Source organism: Dreissena polymorpha, chromosome 4 (genome assembly GCF_020536995.1).
Source record: "Dreissena polymorpha isolate Duluth1 chromosome 4, UMN_Dpol_1.0, whole genome shotgun sequence".
Lineage (NCBI taxonomy): Eukaryota > Metazoa > Mollusca > Bivalvia > Myida > Dreissenidae > Dreissena > Dreissena polymorpha.
In genome coordinates this window covers 94,567,711-94,586,000 of record NC_068358.1, presented here as the reverse complement: position 1 = coordinate 94,586,000, position 18,290 = coordinate 94,567,711, and the positions used below count along the sequence as shown (strand labels likewise).

Sequence of the window (18,290 nt, the reverse complement as noted above, 5' to 3'; positions counted from 1 at the left end):
ATTATTTGTTTATACACTATAGTTTGCATATAAAAATAGATTACCCTACTCAACATAAGTACGTGTAGGTAGGCGTGTGATATTATATGTGTTCACAGTATTTATGTATAAAAATGTCCGTCACATATTTATGCCCCCCTTCGAAGAAGAGGGAATATATTGTTTTGCACATGTTGGTAGGTCGGTCCGTCGCTCAGTCCGTCCACCAGATGGTTTCCGGATGATAACTCAGGAACGCTTAAGCCTAGGATCATGAAACTTCCTAGGTACATTTATCATGACTGGCAGATGACCCCTATTGATTTTCAGGTCACTAGGTCAAAAGGTCAAGGTCACTAGGTCAAAAGGTCAAGGTCACAGTGACTCGAAACAGTAAAATGGTTTGGGGATGATAACTCAAGAATGCTTACGCCTAGGATCATGAAACTTCATAGGTACATTGATCATGAACGGCAGATGACCCTCTTGATTTTGAGGTCTCTAGGTCAAAGGTCAAGGTCACAGTGACTCGAAAAAGTAAAATGGTTTCCGGATGATAACTCAAGAATGCTTACGCCTAGGATCATGAAACTTCATAGGTACATTGATCATGACTGGCAGATGACCCCTTTTGATTTTCAGGTCACTAGGTCAAAGGTCAAGGTCACAGTGACTCGAAACAGTAAAAGGGTTTCCGGATGATAACTCAAGAATGCTAACGTTTAAGATCATGAAACTTCATTGGTACATTGATCATGACTGGCAGATGACCCCTTTTGATTTTCAGGTCACTAGGTCAAAAGTCAAGGTCACAGTGACTCGAAACAGTAAAAGGGTTTCCAGATGATAACGCAAGAATGCTAACGCCTAAGATCATGAAACTTCATAGAAACATTGATCATGACTGGTAGATGACCCCTATTGATTGTCAGGCCAAAGGTCAATGTCACAGTGACTCGAAACAGAAAAATGGTTTCCGGATGATAACTCAAGAATGCTTACGCCTATGATCATGAAACTTCACAGGTACATTGATAATGACTGGCAGATGACCCCTATTGATTTTCAGGTCACTAGGTCAAAGGTCAAGGTCACAGTGACTCGAAACAGTAAAATAGTTTCCTGATGATAACTCGAGAATGCTTACGCCTAGAATCATGAAACTTCATAGGTACATTGATAATGACTGGCAGATGACCCCTATTGATTTTCAGGTCACTAGGTCAAAGGTCAAGGTCACAGTGACTCGAAATAGTAAAATGGTTTCCAGATGATAACTCAAGAATGCTTACGGCTAGGATCATGAAACTTCAGAGGTACATTGATCATGACTGGCGGATGACCCCTATTAATTTTCAGGTCAGTAGGTCAAAGGTCAAGTTCACAGTTACTCGAAACAGTAAAGTGGCTTCCTGATGATAACATAAAAAGAATTAGGCCTATGATCATGAAACTTCATAGGAACATTGATCATGACTGGCAGATGACCCCTTTTGATTTTCAGGTCACTAGGTCAAAGGTCAAGGTCACAGTGACACAAAACGTATTCACACAATGGCTGCCACTACAAGTGACAGCCCATATGGGGGCATGCATGTTTTACAAACAGCCCTTGTTTACATTATTGTCCGAGCCTCGTTCTGATGAAACTGGGCGTAAAGCGTGTGTGTTTAGTGCATTTAGCCTATGCAATTTGCACGTGCTATTAAGGGATGACATCTTCCTCCAATACTGGATTTCGTTTAAAAGAGACCCTCTTAAAACGAAAAATTCAAAAGCGCGGTAATTGTCATCCCTGATAAGCCTTTGAGGACAGAACATGCTAATCTAGGATGACACTTAACGCACATGCATAAAGCCCTGTTTTCCCAGAACAATGCATTTTAATAAACTTGTTATCCTCCCCCATCCAGGGAGGGATGTACGTATTTCAGTTATTCGACTACTACTCGTCCAGTAGAATAGTGATGATCGTAGCCTTTTTCGAGTGCGTGGTTGTTTCGTATGTCTACGGTATGTATTCCTCTGTGGTTCTTCGACCTATCTCAAGAGCTGTCGCCTCTATCATCAGCATACACCCAGGGCTTTTTTTTCATTCTGTGAGAATGGCCGTTTTTCACAATTTTGGGAAATTCGCGACACAAATTTTCACAATTTCAAGAAATTCGCAACTTAATTTTTCACGATTTCAAGAAGTTCGCGACTCAAATTTTCACAATTTTAGAAAGTTCATGACTAATTTTTTCACATTTTTAAACAGTTTGCGACTCATTTTTTCACAAAATGGGGGGGGGGCAAGGCCGCTTTACCAAAACAGAAATAAAACCCTTACACTTCTTTACTGGGAGCTAATAAAACATTTGCTGAAAAGGAAAATTATATTACTTAACGTGCAGTATATCTCCCCTGAGCACTAAATGGGTGGTTGGCTCTCGGACGTCCTCCATAATGTAGCGTGTTGCGTCGTTAAGAAGCTTTAAATAACATCTCTTAAACCACTAAGCAGGATTTAACGAAAATTAATAGTATAGATCGATTGATGACCATTGTCCACACTAAAAATATATTTTGAGCGTGCACAGTAGAGACTCTTCATCTTTGAAACCAAATGACCAGCTGCTTTGATAGTTGGTATGTGACATCAGATAGTGGTCCTCTAAAGGTTTATTCAAGTTAAGCATCTAAACAATAAGACAGAAACTGGCAACACTAGTTGGAGCAAAGGCTTTGTATAACGTAAAACGGACAACACACATTTCAAAGTTTATCTAAAAAAGGCGCATGATTTATTTAATATTTAGAGTGTTATATTGTATTGTTGTCCTTTACAAAGTTTGTTCAAATCATGTTCCTCGCGTCAAAGTTTTCTTTAAAGAAAAAAATAAAGATTACTCAAGTGTGAAAACTAGGTCCATTTTAGCATTCTTCTTGGCGGCGATTTAATGACCACAGGTGTAGACATAAAAAACAAGAAGGCAAAAATAAATAAGAAAGATTCCACTGTTATGTGGGGGATAGATTTGTGAAATTTATTGTGGCGGAAAATTCTGTTTGCCGGGGGTCGGATGGGCATGCGCATTTATACATTTATCTGAATGGACTCTGTGACTACTTGCGTAGTTTATCATCCTTGTCCTTTCGGGTAATTCCAAGTTATTTAAGTTTAAGCTTAAACAAAATAAAAAATAGTAGCAATACCGTAGGGTAAAAAACGTTTAGGTGTCAAATCGCTGGCTGAGCGTTAAGTTGTATTTTAATGTCCGATTAAGTATGTAAAAAGGTACAAATAATATTATCGCAAGTGTGGCGATAAAAGTGATCACAAGTGTAGTGATCAAGTAAAAGTATTATCGCAAGTGCAAAAAAGTGTGATCACAAGTGTAGTGATCAATGTCCGATTAAGTATATTATCGCAAGTGCAAAAAAGTGTGATCACGAGTGTAGTGATCAATGTCCGATTAAGTATGTAAAAGGTACAAGTAAAAGTATTGGATCACAAGTGTAGTGATCAAGTAAGTGTTATCGCAAGTGCGCAAAAAGTGTGATCACAAGTGTAGTGATCAATGTCCGATTAAGTATGTAATTCGCAAGTGCGAAAAAAGTGTGATCACAAGTGTAGTGATCAAGTAAAAGTTTTAGTGTGTCATTAAAAGTGTCATAACGATTATCATGTAAAAGTGGATAGAATGGTCAAGCGATTGGTAGAACTAGGTTTAGCCCAGCAAAGTATATGGTTCTTCCTAGTTCGGTCGCTTGATGAGCAATAGCATTTTTTATTTTGGGTACGCGGTGTTGCTACTATAACGGTGTTACTTCACGTTTTGTAATTTTATCGTGTGCTCATCCACCTCCGGTAGGTATATTTTCAAAGTAACAGGTTTCCACGAGTGAGTAGCCGATCTTTCGTTGGGCTCGTGGTTACCACCGGCTGTTTTTTCGCTGCGGCCTTTTATATCCCACTTTTTACTCGTATAATATATTAAAGAGATCTGTTAGTGAATACTTTGTGCATTCTATTACATTTTTGTGATGTTTATTGGGAGGCAAAATATTTTGGAATCGGGTCATTAAACTAGTTAAATGGAGTAATGTGTTGTTTTATCGTTGCAGTCGTAAAATAAATAAGAAAGATTCCTCTGTTTATATTTCTCAATGCCCTCTTCAAGCGGGTGAAGTAAACAAATGCTTTTAATGGTGTTTTTCGTATCGCTGCTTTGAATGCAATTATCGTGCTGAGGTTATTCAAACCGCGGTATTAGGGGTACTTTCCGCTCCCAATATGCTGATTATTGTTTTTGCATGATCCATTTCCTTAAAGTTAGCGCCTTTTCTGTGTTTTGCTTTAACACACTGCACTAAATATGGGCACGCGAGTTCCGAAGAAAGTTAAATAATTGTTGCTTCATTGGTGTGTCTTTTATTATTTAGTGTCTATTGATAGAATACACAATAAAACAGATTGGCGGATAATTATCCCGTACTTTTTTTCATATTTACCATACAAAAATGCTTGAATCAACTTTAAGCAAGAAGCAGAGGGTTTTGTTAACATTAAATAAAACTCAAAAGAAAAAAAGAGGGTTGCATTGCTGACAATAATATTATCGATTGCTAAATTGTTTGTGGTGAACGGTCCAAATTCTGAGAACGCTGTGATAGATAGTTCCATAATATTCTGCAGTTTCTACCCAATTATTTCAGGAGCGGACCGTTTCCAAGACAACCTGGAGATGATGTATGGTTTCCGTGTATTTCCGTTGGTAAAGTGGATGTGGAAGTTACTGACGCCGTTGTTTACGATGGTATGACTCGGGCTTGTATTCACTCAGTTCCGAAGGGATATCTTAACTGAAGTGGTAGTGAATAAGCTTCGCTCTGTGTAAACGGGTTTAAATACAATGTGCGTGAAGTGTTGTCCCATATGCGGACTGCACAGGCCCATCTGGAACAACGCTTTCCATCCAGAGTTGATTTTTCTGAGATGTCACTTCTTTTAAGCGAAAACTTCCATGAACGCGGAAAATTTCGTCCCTATCGATGACACTTTACGCACATGCATTAAGCCCGGTATTCCTACAACGCGGCTAATATAATTATCATGCATAGCTCTGAATTCGTCTTCGTCTACATTTTCCAGTATCAATTTGATACGAAAATGTATGTATGGCACGCCTGAACCACAAAAATGAGAAAAACTAAGTTTAAGTAACTTAAACTTAGTTTTTCACTACTTAAACTCAATTTAAGTAACTTAATTCGAATTAACGCTACTAAATGCATTAAGTAGTTAAGAAGAGTTATTTTCTATTTATGTGAGAAAAATGAATTAAGCAGAGAAAAACTTAGTTTAACTCGTTAAGTGCGCCCGAACAACAAAAATTGATTTTTATTACCGTTAAGTTACTTAAATTGCATTTAACGCTGCTTAAAATTAATTTAAGTGCTTTCGCATCGTTAATTGTATTTAATTATTACTTAAGTAATAAAATTTTTACTTAAGTTGAATTATTAATTATCGTTAAGTCAAAACTCGCGTCCGAAAATAAGCATATGAAACAAGCGTTTTGATTGGTTGTCAGGTTTGTTAATAAATTCATGCCCGAGGTCGGAAGAAAAAGATTGCCATGTGGTACGAGCAAAAAATACAGATATTATAAATTTGGATTAGAATCTTAAGTCAGCTAAAATTTGTTTTAGTCTGGAATAACATTCAAAACACCCTTTCATCATCAAATTTTGCTGACAGTCAGTAACTATGCAATAAACATCAAAAACGATCCGCCCGTCTATATATTTCCGGGTCATATCGCATTTACCTGTAGTAATAACTTGTCTTGTATACGAGTAGTCATACCAGCTTGTATGTAGAAACTGGGACTATATTATATGTCCCAGGTAGAAATTAAAGATTATATCGTGTCACCGAATCCAACTTAATTATATTCTATACATGTAAATTTTGGCTTTGATTTTAGTATTTAAATGGAAAAAAAACAGTCTCCAGTATCTCAGTATTGGCAGTGAACTTATAAGTAAACAATCCCAAAAAGTACACATATCAGAAATTACCCAGGTGATATTTTAAGTCTGAGTGCACTATTGTCTTTTAAAATAATTTTAAATGTAAAAAAAGAAAAAAATGTACTGTTAACATATTATTTAGAAACATATCTAACTTAAGTGTTCTGATTTTTCCCCTTTAGAAATAAATAGTTTAGACAGAGACATATATTCAGTATATATTCCCAGTTTAGATATTAATTAAAAGAACTAATGTATGCATTTGTTAAATGTCATTCGTTCTTCCGAAATATTATCCTATATTGTTTGATGAGATTCAAAATAAACCTAATTAAGAATTTAATTGTTGTTTTAGTGCAGCAGTTAACAATTTATATTTTTTTATGAGTGTGTAAATATTGCAATGGTAACAAACGAATCCATAATACAGTATTAAAAATGTCATGAGGATCAGTGATTGCTCGTTAATTGTCTTTCATATCCTGTATTTGTTATTTCAGTTCCCTTTTTAAAAACAACCAACATTTTGTTGTTGTTTTAACAGTATTGGTAATTGTCTAGTTAATTGAAGGGTACCCCTTGATTACACATGGGTTGTTTTCTTAAAAAGAAGGCCATATGACATTCCACAAGCTAAGTCATAGTATGGCTTCATCTTTTTCTTATAAATAAACCACCACTCAATTGCTTGATCATAATTATCCTGAATTCAAGATGTCAGTTGGTAAGTAGCAATTTTATTTTTTTGGTGTTTTAGTTTTGTCAAAATTTAGTCAATAACATCACTTAAGCCATAACGCTTCGATAAAATGATTAAACAGATATATATTATGTTAGTATGCAAGTGGAAAGATATTATATGGGATCAGTTACATAGAGACCACACTCCATCCAAGAGAAAAACAGGGAATTTCAAAAAATAGTGGTCTCCACAAGTCATCCAACAAGTCCTTGTGTGAAAAAAACAGCTAAAAGATGCTGTAATATGGTTATGGGTTAACACTGCTTGTAATTTTCCTGCATGAGAGCTTTTGATAATCATAGTCACATGTTGTTGTTTTTTTTTGTAATGGAATCCTAAAGGAATCCTTTGAATGAAAATAGAATCTTGATCAAAATTGCTTTTATACAGTGAGTTTCATGACCTTTAATAGTTGCCAACAATGTTGAAGAAACTTATTCAAATATTAATGACTTTGAAGTTTCTGACAATCCCTTTAATGAAATAAAATAAATTTAAATAGAAAATTCATATTCGTATTAAAAAAAATAAAAACATTTATGCAAAGACAGTGTTTTAACACCCTCGACTACCATCATATGGTATCAGACTCAATTTATAAATGAATTAGTGAAGAATAAACATGATCAATGATAGTTCCATAAAACTTAAGTCAGGAGTAAAGGTAGGAGAACATTTTTGAGAAGTTTAAGACCCGGGAAATAGCTTAATTTCATATAAATGATCACACATTGGAAGGTATAAGAATATTCCAGGGGGGGGGGGGGGGACCAATTCAGGAAATTTTGCACATTTTGATAAATTGATGTTAAAATCAAGTTAATACTTGATAGCAAACAAAACTTGAATTTAGGACTAAATCATTTTTTGGAAACGACAATATTGCATCCTTACTTGAGTCAATTTAAAGGTTTCTACAACTCAAATGTATTTTATCTCCACGATCTCAACTTTTGACAGCAATGTTTTATTTGATTTTTATAGCAATTTATGTTAGAACTGTGATAGGTCCATGCAAGTCCAAAATTTTACAAATATCACAATATTGTAAAATATGTCTTTTATGCTGTACAAGCTGTATGTATTTTTGTACTTCCTTGACCTGTATGGATGTTACTTTGCACTTTTATCTATTAAAGAAAAAACTGGGGAAGGGGGGGGGGGGGAGGGAATAGTTAGATGTTCATGTAAAATTTCTGCCTTGCATATTCTCTCAACGTTTTCAGTGAATATTCCTATTTTAAAAACAACTAAGTTTATACAAGAGAAAATATACCTGTGTTGATTTATGCATTTTGCTTTGAATTTGCCCCTCCATGAAAACTAATTTTGGTATAGGCCTAAAATAAAATTAAGTTTGTTTGCCCTCCTCCGACCTACCCACCAAAATTGCCCCCCTACTCATAAAATTTTATTGCAAAGTTCTTACACAAATTTTATTTCTTTGATTTTTTTTCATGTTTTAAACAGTTTTCTTTCAAATTAAAATTAAAAATTGAGACTTTAAAAAAAATATAATAATAAACCTACCTACCTACTCAACTAAAACCTGGTGAGTAGGGGAAGGACAAACAAGGATATTTTTAAGACTGGCCATATATATGTGTCTTTTTTGACAATAATTAGTAAAGATATAGAAAAATACTGCAAAGCTTTAGATACTGTACTAAATGTAAAAAATAATCTTGTTGAATCAGTGATGATGAAAACCATTTCATTTTATATTGCAAAAATAATGACACTGAAGAAAACATTTATCAATTACTATTTTACAGAAAACATGATAATAAAGAGGATTTTCAAATATTAGAAATGATACTGAATCCTTTTTTTTTTAACTAATACTGAATCTTAACACAAATCTGCAAATAGGCCTAAAAAAAAATTAGCTGTGTTTAGGGTAACCCGACCCTACCTAGCTTTTCCAGCCCCACCTAACTTTTTTATTGGCTTTTTTGGACAAGCACTGTTAAAGTCAACATCTCTGCTCCATTATGTCTATGTAAAAAAAAAAATTAAAAATAAAAAAAATTACCTACCTACCCTACCTAATTTTTTTCAAGGCGTTACCCGAAACACACAATTTTTTTTCTTTGGCCTGAAATTACTTGGCTCCTTCATTAACAGTCTATAGAACTGAGGTCAGGGACCTCTTGATTGCACATATATCTATGCATAGGATTTATTATTTTATATTTGACAATGATCATTTTTGTACATTTTGATCCAGATATGCATGTAATTATGATTGATAAAGTACAGTATTTCATACTGGCAAAATCTGAATTTGATAATTTGGCTAAGAATAGTTTAGCATAAGCACTAGTATAAGGCAAGCCACCAGCTTTGTAACCTGGTAAAACAGGAGCTGGTGAATTTTTTTTACAGAACTGTGCTGCACTCTCAAAATGCTTCGTTGACATAAACTAAAAGCCTTCTGGTATGCTATTTCAGGAATTATAATTTTTCTAGCATTATACTGTTATTCGGTAATTCCAATGCATGTAGTTGTTACGTCATTTGCATGTCCTTTGAATTACAAGTGCCTTTTTTATACGACAGTCTTTAAATGTCCATCCATCCGTTGCAAAGTTATACTCTAATTGAAAAATTCAGCAATTTTCATGAAATTACAGGAATGTTTTTTTCAGGGACATAAACTTTTTAATATTGAAATTGAATGTTGACATTCCAATTTATGAAAAAGGGATATTTTCATCCTCTTTGCTGAAAAATGCTTTCAGTATTTTATCAAATTTTTAAGAAGCTTATTGTTTCCCTTGACATAAGACCAAACCAAATTGATTTGTAGTTCCTTGGATTCTCCAGCTCCCATTTTCACAAAGTTTTTTGATTCCTTTAGGCAGCTTCTGTTACATTTGTTCCCCCAACATTTTCTTGTCAAATTTAACTTTCAAAATATAAAAAAATAACCGCACCAAGCATCAATTCAAATGCCTCTACAAAAAGTCTATAAAACAGCCCCAAATGTGACAAAAATAAACTTATCCATAAAGGGTACAGGTTCGACATTGTAGTCAAGACATTAAAACTGGTTTTTGTGGCTACGGATATTGATACACTTATCGCCACCTTACACAGATATTAATTTTGCATTGGAGCCATCTTGTTTTTTTCCTCACGATTAGTGACAACACAGTATTAAATCTTAGGACGTATTGTGTTTGATATATCGCGTGTTGATGCACAAAATATTATGTCTTTAAGGATTGTAATAAATTAAACCCTCAAAAGTATTAAAATAGGAAATATAGAATGTTGCTTACTGTTTTTAATGTTTTTCAGAACACGACCACGATGATGACTTCCAGCCACCAGCACCAAGCTTTGATGATATTCTCACTGCTGCCATTGCAGATGTTGGTACATTACGCAACTTCACCCGGCCTGCCAGAAGATCAAGACTTCAAAAACAGAAACCTGGACCCAAACCAAAAGTAGTCAGGTATAGTATTTCCCTGGAAGTAACTTAGTTCTAAAGTTTTTTGAAAAATTTATATAATTTTAGTTAGTAAGGGAGTAACCAATCTAATAACGCTACTTTTTATTATAAAAAAAACCTATGACAATGAACATTTTGATAAAAATGACATAATTGAAAACGCTTATATATATGAATTATTATTATTAAATAAATATTATGAAAAGTTACAAGTTTGTACTCGCAGGGAAACATAACCTATATATGGGGATTACTATCGACTGGCACCTCTATGTCTGTCGTCATTTATTTGTATAGTTTTATTTGATATTTTTATGCCCCCGCCTTTAGGCGACGGGGGCATCAAGTTTTACCCTTGTCCGTCCGTCCGTTTTCTCTCTGTTTGTGTTATACAATTCTCATTTTATTCAGGTGGAAAGAGTTTTATGAGTATACTCATTGTATATGTTTTGGGTCATTAAGAGCTTAAGGAGAGTTGAATTCTCCCTCGTAGAAGGCCTTCGGCAGACCTCTTAATTTGTTTTGCATGTGTAGAGGAACTGCTATCTATTTGACCCAATTCTTTTTTTTTAACAGGTTGAAGTTTTACCTTTTGCCAGATGGTTGTGAGCTGCCAAAGTTCTCCAAGCAAGATGCAGCTATAGAGAGACACCAAGCAATTGACTATGGTAAATATTTTGTTTTTAAAATGAATAAAAAAAAAATACACATATATGAAAAAGAAAAGATATGGAGCAAACGTCAGAGAGACCACACCCTATCCATGAGAAGAAAAAGGTTTACAAATTTTGAGGTCTAATGCATATATTGTAAACCAACAAAATAAATCAGGACTGGTGTCAAGAGATTTCAGTGGGGCAGAATGGTTCAACCCTCCAATAACATTGCTTATTAATAACTTAACCTGCTTTGAAGAAACTCTAATTGGCCTGATTTCATCTGGTTTCACAAGTTTAGGTGCCCTTATGTCATAGGATTACGACAGATACTCTTTGTAGATAAGTTTGTTTTGCAAAAGTGGGACTCAATGGTATCGTGTTACATTTATATGCTTTATATGTAAAGTTTCCATAAAATGTAGGATGTTATATGCCTTGTCTTATCAAAATTCTACATTTGCAGCAGATTGAAAAATCATTTTCATTGTTATAAACATATTTTTTAAATTTATGTTTCATTTCTTAGTTTGTTTTTCTTAAGGTTTTCCGCCTGCATACTACCACGATGGCAAAGGAAAAGCACATCCGTTTTCATTAGACCTAGCAGAAGCAGACTTCAAAGAGAACATCCGTTCTCTTTATGCCAGACTTACTGGAAAAGACTTCAGCCTGTTCACCAACACCCAGAGTCGTAACCTTGTAGCTGCCCCATTTAGCCCTACATATTTTAAGACACTAAAGTACCAGGGAACAGTTGTTATCAAGATACAGGTATATGACGTTTAAAATGAAATTTTAGCTAAAATTGTATACATGAATTATATATTAATGGCATTGCCAGTCTGTTTTTATAGCCAAAACACACATTCAAAATAAAACCTTCATTGTGCTGTTTGGTTATTGATGTTCAAATAACTTATTTGTTTTAATTTTTATTTTCCATTCATTACAAATGTAAACATCTCACTCATGAAAGTCTCATAGAGCATGTCTTGTTTTAATATTTGTTTTAATTCTTTTTTTTTTATTTCTCTATTTCTGTCTCATCGGGCACATCAAATATCAAACATTACTGTAACATAACTATTAAGATGAAACACTGAGAATAGAGATATACCATAATATGAAAATAGGCATTGCCTAAAAAGCGAACACAGCTTAATTATGTCATGTAACTGAGAACTTTCTGGAAAATCCCTTCTTTATGATATAACGATTTGTCTTGTGATGATACAATATCTTCTGCAACTGTTCATGTTAGAAAGATGTGATTTTTTATGGAGTCGTGTTGAAATAATCATATTTATTTGCTAGTGCGCTTATTTCAGTAACCACATTTCTTTTTTGTTTAAGTTTTCATATGTTAATACATTTGAGAGTTTATCATTATTGAAATCCCTTTCAATTTTTGATAATTTTTTTTGCCTCTATACAAGTCTATCATTCATGTACATCTACATCTGTTTGGCAATGGTATCCATGCCCCTTGGACATGTTTGCGCTTATGAAATTCATCTTGTTCATTAAGTCAGAAGCAAACAACACATGTATGTATCTTGCAATAAGGAATCCACATCTAGTTAAGTTACAAATGCTTGAGTATCATATTAATTTGTTTCTTAATTTTTCAGGATCACCCGCAAGAGAATACAGATAATGAGGTATATATATATATATATATATAATATGCTTAGAAATATGCTTAGAAATGATATTAATTTTGTCATGGTTTTATAATACTGTCATGGGTTTGTGTCACAGAAACTCAAGTTTAGAACTTTTAATTGTTCATTGGTTGTGAATTAGTGGATAGTTGTCTCATTAACAATCATGCGCCATCTCCTTTTTACATGTTTGTTGAATTTACAGACAGAATTAAATTTCGAATGGGTCAACAATATGTAAAGCCCATTTTTTTAGAGCACAATATATTTGCGGTCTATGACACTAAAGCTTTTATTTCACATATATGACTAATAAAGGCATATAGCTTCACAGAACTTCCAAGTACCCTTTTTTCACTCATAAATACCCTTAGTGTCACTTGGGATTCTATGGTTGCATAATAAGGAGGATACAAAGTAAAAATAAAAATTTACACCATTTAACAGTAAATAGTGGAGTCTCAACCTATGGACTAATCTCCATTTTTATATGTACTATCAACACTGTATTAAGATTTTAAAAATAGAATGAATACATATAAAATTAAATCAATGTTCTGTATTTGTTGACGTAGGCCATCAATCCCATGATTTACCCAGGATGAATGAAGCTGGGTCTGCAACTTGAAGGATTGTATTTCATTTTAAAGTATGTTTTACAAAACAGAATCATAATTACTGTGGTGCAGCTTTGCTATGCTAGATAAAACTGAATTTACAACAGTCAGACACCTATTTAAGACCCACATTCTTCAAATTAAAATGCTGTTACTCTTAGAATTTTTTTCATTGCTTGATCAAGTCTAATACAAATATCATCTCTCTTATAGCAACTAGTCGCTCTGCCAGCTGAAAATTCAACAACCCATCCAGTGTCCCATGTCATTCCAACACCAGCTGTTATAAGACCAGTTGTGATGAGACCTGCACCAGCTGCTATACAACCAGTTGTGACAACACCTGCACCAACAGTACAACCAACCATGACAACTTCACATGCAACACCTGTGCAACAACAGATAGTTTCTCATCGTCAGCCAGTAACACACCCTACATCAACTCCACAGAGTTCTACACTCCCACAGACTACAACAACTCCACAACCAGCTGCATGGATCCCAACGGGCACTCCAGTTGTAAGTATTCCAAAAGCACTGATTTCCTAGATCTGAAAAAATGCTTTATACCATGTCATTTCCAAGCCTAATAGAGTGGGGGATAGGAAAGTGTTTGGTTCCTGTTTTACCTATGCAGTACTTTTCAATGATTATTATCTCAATATGATGATTTGACAGTTAATACATTTTACCATACCAGAATAATGTCACATTGACCTACATTTTCTGCATGAACATTATTAGCGAAGTTTCTGTAAAGGGCAATATCAAAATTACTACAAATCATACAAGGATGATAGTTGGTCACTTTCAGAACTTTTATTAAGAAACTCGGGCGCATTTTGCCCTACTGGAGCTCAAAATACACGTTAGGTAGTATACAGACATTGAATGAATAAATTTGTCATTTATATGAGCTAAATTTTTATATGTATAAAGTTTTTATTTACTCATAAAACTGGTCATATTTTTACAGTTCAATTTATCTGTTAAAAAAATGGAATGTATAGTTAAAAATCTTCTCCATATTCATTTTTAATATTAGTCGTTTTATTGATTGGTCAGATTGACATCAAGAAATTGTATTCTGCCTTTACATTATTTTGAATTAACGGATTTTTTTTAAAAATGTAAATACCAAATTAAACTTTTCTACACTTTTGTCACAATATCATGCTTTTGGGACACAAAATAAAGTTTTTTTGGCACTACATAAATTGTTAGGTTGAACTGTTGTGTCTTTCAGATTGACATCAATCCAAGGCATCGACTCATCATGGAGCAGGAGTTTGACTTTGCAGTATCCCTCGCAGCTGATCAGGACAGGGTAAGACTTTCATAACTTTGAAGTTTACTGCACAACTTATACCAATTGCCATTAGGCAAATGCCAATTTTGGTGAAAAGCTCTAAAATCTGTACAATTATACTCCTGTCTGAATATTTCCAAAAATGTACCTATCAATGCTATATAATGATGAAAGAGGCATTTCTTCGCACTGGCATTTAGCATATACATCACAGAAAAACAGATAAACAAGTTAATCGCTACCTTTAGTATATATGCTGTTATCTCAAAATAGCAAAATCACAAGACTTACAGAATGATATTTAAAAGATATTTCATAAGACATACTCCAGTTCAAGCCTCATGTTAATCTTATACAGACACAAAACATCACATGGTATAACTATCACAGAACAAGCTGAATTAAGTGTTACAATTTCTGATCTCACACACTCGAAACAGTGGATATTTATTGTTGTTTACAACAAGCAATATTGTTGTTCAATGAATGGACACATAACAGCTGATATTTTTGGAGCATTAATGGACACATATGGCCATTCTAATAAAATTTTTTGTTTCTGTAGCCCCGCCCACGTCACTGAAATCGTTGTGGGTCAAACTTTTTTTCACACTTCTCGGAAATGTTTTTTTATTTTGTTTCGTTTGAAAATCCGTAAATTTTACTTTGTTTTGTTTGAAAATCCGTAAAATTAAATTTTGAGTTATTTCCCTTTGATAATGAAAAAATGGCGGATCGTGTAATTTAAAAGGTTCCTAATAGATTCTGGACATAGAAACCATGTAAACTAGACATATCTTTAGGTAGACAGAACAGGAAAAGTATCCACCTTCATGAAGGAATCACTTTCAAAACGATCTCTTGTGGAAACTTTACAATTTTGGTCCAGACGTAGCATGTGTTACTCACGGTTCCATTTCAGAAAAAATAAAAATTAAAAATAAAAATCACCCGCCCGCACCAATTTAAAAATAAAAAGGCTTGAGAAACAAACATTTGTGTTTTAATGGCCTATAAGTTAATATTTTTGTTCAAAATGCAAAATGAGTTGAGAATGCAGTTAGTGATTGATTTTTATAAATTTTAGGAAGCTGCACGCCAGACAGCTAGGGTACGTCGCAACCTTGCACGAACAGAACGCCAAAGGTTACGAGAACAACATAAAGAGGAGCAGGAAACGGTAAAAATTTAATAGACTTTGCCAATATTATACAGAAGATCCCACACATTAAACTTAGATTATATTTGCTGGTATTTTTTGCTTCAAATGTGGTTTCCCAATACTAAATAAAGTTTCAAAAGAGAAACCATTTGCCTCAATATTGTTCATAATCATAAATTACTTTTTTAATCATGTAAGATTTCGTTAACATAAAGTAGGAAATGAAGTATGATTGCCATAGTCTGAATTCCATTAAATGCCAAGCAATGAATATCTTCTACAGGTCACCATAAAGTCTTCAATCGTGGAAGAACCATAATATCATATAGGAGGTTCCCACATTAATTTGCCATTAAACTATTCAAAGACGGAAATCATTTAAAAAAAATATCATCAAGCGAATAACAATTATAAATAACTAACAACAGCACTTGTACTGATTTCTTACATCTTCATATTAAATAAACACATGAAAAATGTTTGCAAGATGGTTTTTTTTTGTTCATTATATATTTGCATAAATAGCATAAGGTGATCCAAGTTTTTTCAAGCTCTACTCAAGTTTCTGTATGTGGATGGTGCAGGGTCAACGACTTACATATTTCGATTGTGGGCAGAGAACATTTTGGTTGCATCGTGGAATTTGTATCTGACCTTAAAATAATGAGACCTGATTAAAATTTGATATGTTATACAAATTTCTTTTTTGTGTTATTAGTAATAAGATGAATATATTATTGTTACAGATGCAGACAAATGCTGTAGAGGAGATAGCCAATTCCAGACATAACACAGCACCAGAAGACATGCTATCAGTAATTTTGGTTCTACCAGATCAACAAGAGCTTAACAAGACATTCTCCAAGGACACGTTATCAGAGGTATAAAGCAAGGATTTATATTTCAAAAGCATTCATGTCAAATCTTTTTCAGTAAATTTTCAATATGTTTCTAAAACCAAACAAAAATTGTTTTCTAATGACACTGAGGAATAACTTTTTGGATCATTTATGATTTAAACTGTATGGTTTTAATTTTGGTAAAGCTATAAAATAACTCTTAGTTACCAGATATTGTCTGTATTAATGAAGTAAATTCTGGTCTTTTGTACTTAAAAGATATACAAATTCATTTTTAAGATAATTTCCTGAAAGTATCTCAGAGTAAGAACATATGTAATTTGACTATGCAAACACACATATTCATTATTTTACTGTAGAAGAAATCTATTCTCACCCATGTAACATAGATTCATTGAGAACATTGTTAAACTGCGGTATCAATTGGTCTATTGAATTTTTTTTTTTGTAATCTCAAAGAAAATCTTCACATATGATTTTTACCTGAATGATTAATTTTCATTGATATTTTTAGAAGATTATATGGTCTTATTTCAACATAGAACTAAGACATCAACCAAATAATTTAAGATTAAATATATTAAAAACAAGGATAAAATTTATTATAAAGATTCTGAAAAATACCAATATTTCTGATGAACAAAGAAAAATTTGTGTGATTGTCTTTTTTATTTATAAACCTAAGGGTTTCTATGATTGATGTCATATCTTTACAATGCATGAAACGAGATAAAAAGCATACATGTAAAAGCAACACTGGTAAAAAATGAATTGTGTTCTCCAAGGGACTATGAGAGTGTAAATTGACCAGTTCGTTTTTTGTATAATATACCTCCTAAACTCTTTTTTATCGTTAAATCAATATTCATGATTAACAAGAATAAGCTAGAAAACAGATTTCTTTCACCTCGAGAGCAAGGGATCAAGCGATTACTTATAGCCGTAAAATAACAAAGAATTACATTTAGAAAAACTTTATCAAATTTTAGATGGTTAATTCTGATATTTCTTTTTTCAGACTCTTCATTTGTATATTGAGGGAGTAACAGATGTGGTTATGGCTAAACTTGTATACTGTGGTCAAGTTATCCCAAGACGACGAGAGACCTTATCTGCTCTGGGCATCACAGGGAACTGTCGCATCATCATTGAAGAAGCAGACTTTGAGGTATATTAATATATATGGAAATTAATTGATTCTAACACACAGTAGGCTCATTAAGGGGATATCAATTGCGAAATTTTTATTTGTCAACCGATTTTGATGGGATTTTCTTCATTGGATTCCTCTCAACGAGAGCTTTCGGTAGTATGCCACAGACTTTTTCTATCTCTTACAGTTTTCAAGATAATTGGGGTCAAAGATAAAAAATGCTATTTTGCCAAATATGTCAAGCACTTTACAGTGTCAAAAACAATTATGTGTCATACAGAATACAACAATCTTCCTTCCCATCATTCACTTTTTGACGTATCATGCCTGCTAAGCACAGTTCATTGATGTGGACAAATAAAAAAAAAGTGGTGACCTACATCATATTATGATATCTTCAAAATTGTAAAAAAGCATTTTCTCCAAAGCGAGCCATTTTGAGCCATTTCTGACAGTGACATAAATGTTTTGATATATATATATTGAAGCTCTTATTTTTCATCCAAGAGTATTAAACTATATAGATTTCTCCTGTTCAAGATGCAGTTCTATAAAATATATTCACAAATTTCATTTTGGCAGAACACAATTGTCACAAAATAATTGTTTGATGGTTGATGTCATCAGTTATGTTTATGACTTTTTTTCTGATTTTTTTTTT

At 33.5% G+C, this 18,290-nt stretch overlaps 1 protein-coding gene across 5 annotated transcripts in view; it reads left to right on the top strand.

Moving 5' to 3' along the window:
- The window catches only part of LOC127877365 (sodium- and chloride-dependent taurine transporter-like), a 158,582-nt gene that overhangs the window by 122,230 nt on the left and 18,062 nt on the right, over positions 1-18,290 (top strand). For 4 of the 5 annotated variants that reach the window (XM_052423120.1, XM_052423118.1, XM_052423117.1 and 1 more), the window contains 2 exons: positions 1,893-1,992; positions 4,681-4,781. The exons of the other annotated variant lie outside the window; for it this stretch is intronic. In XM_052423120.1, coding sequence (XP_052279080.1) covers positions 1,893-1,992; positions 4,681-4,781 — 201 coding nt within the window. The remainder of the gene's footprint in view (positions 1-1,892; positions 1,993-4,680; positions 4,782-18,290) is intronic. 5 annotated transcript variants of the gene reach the window in all.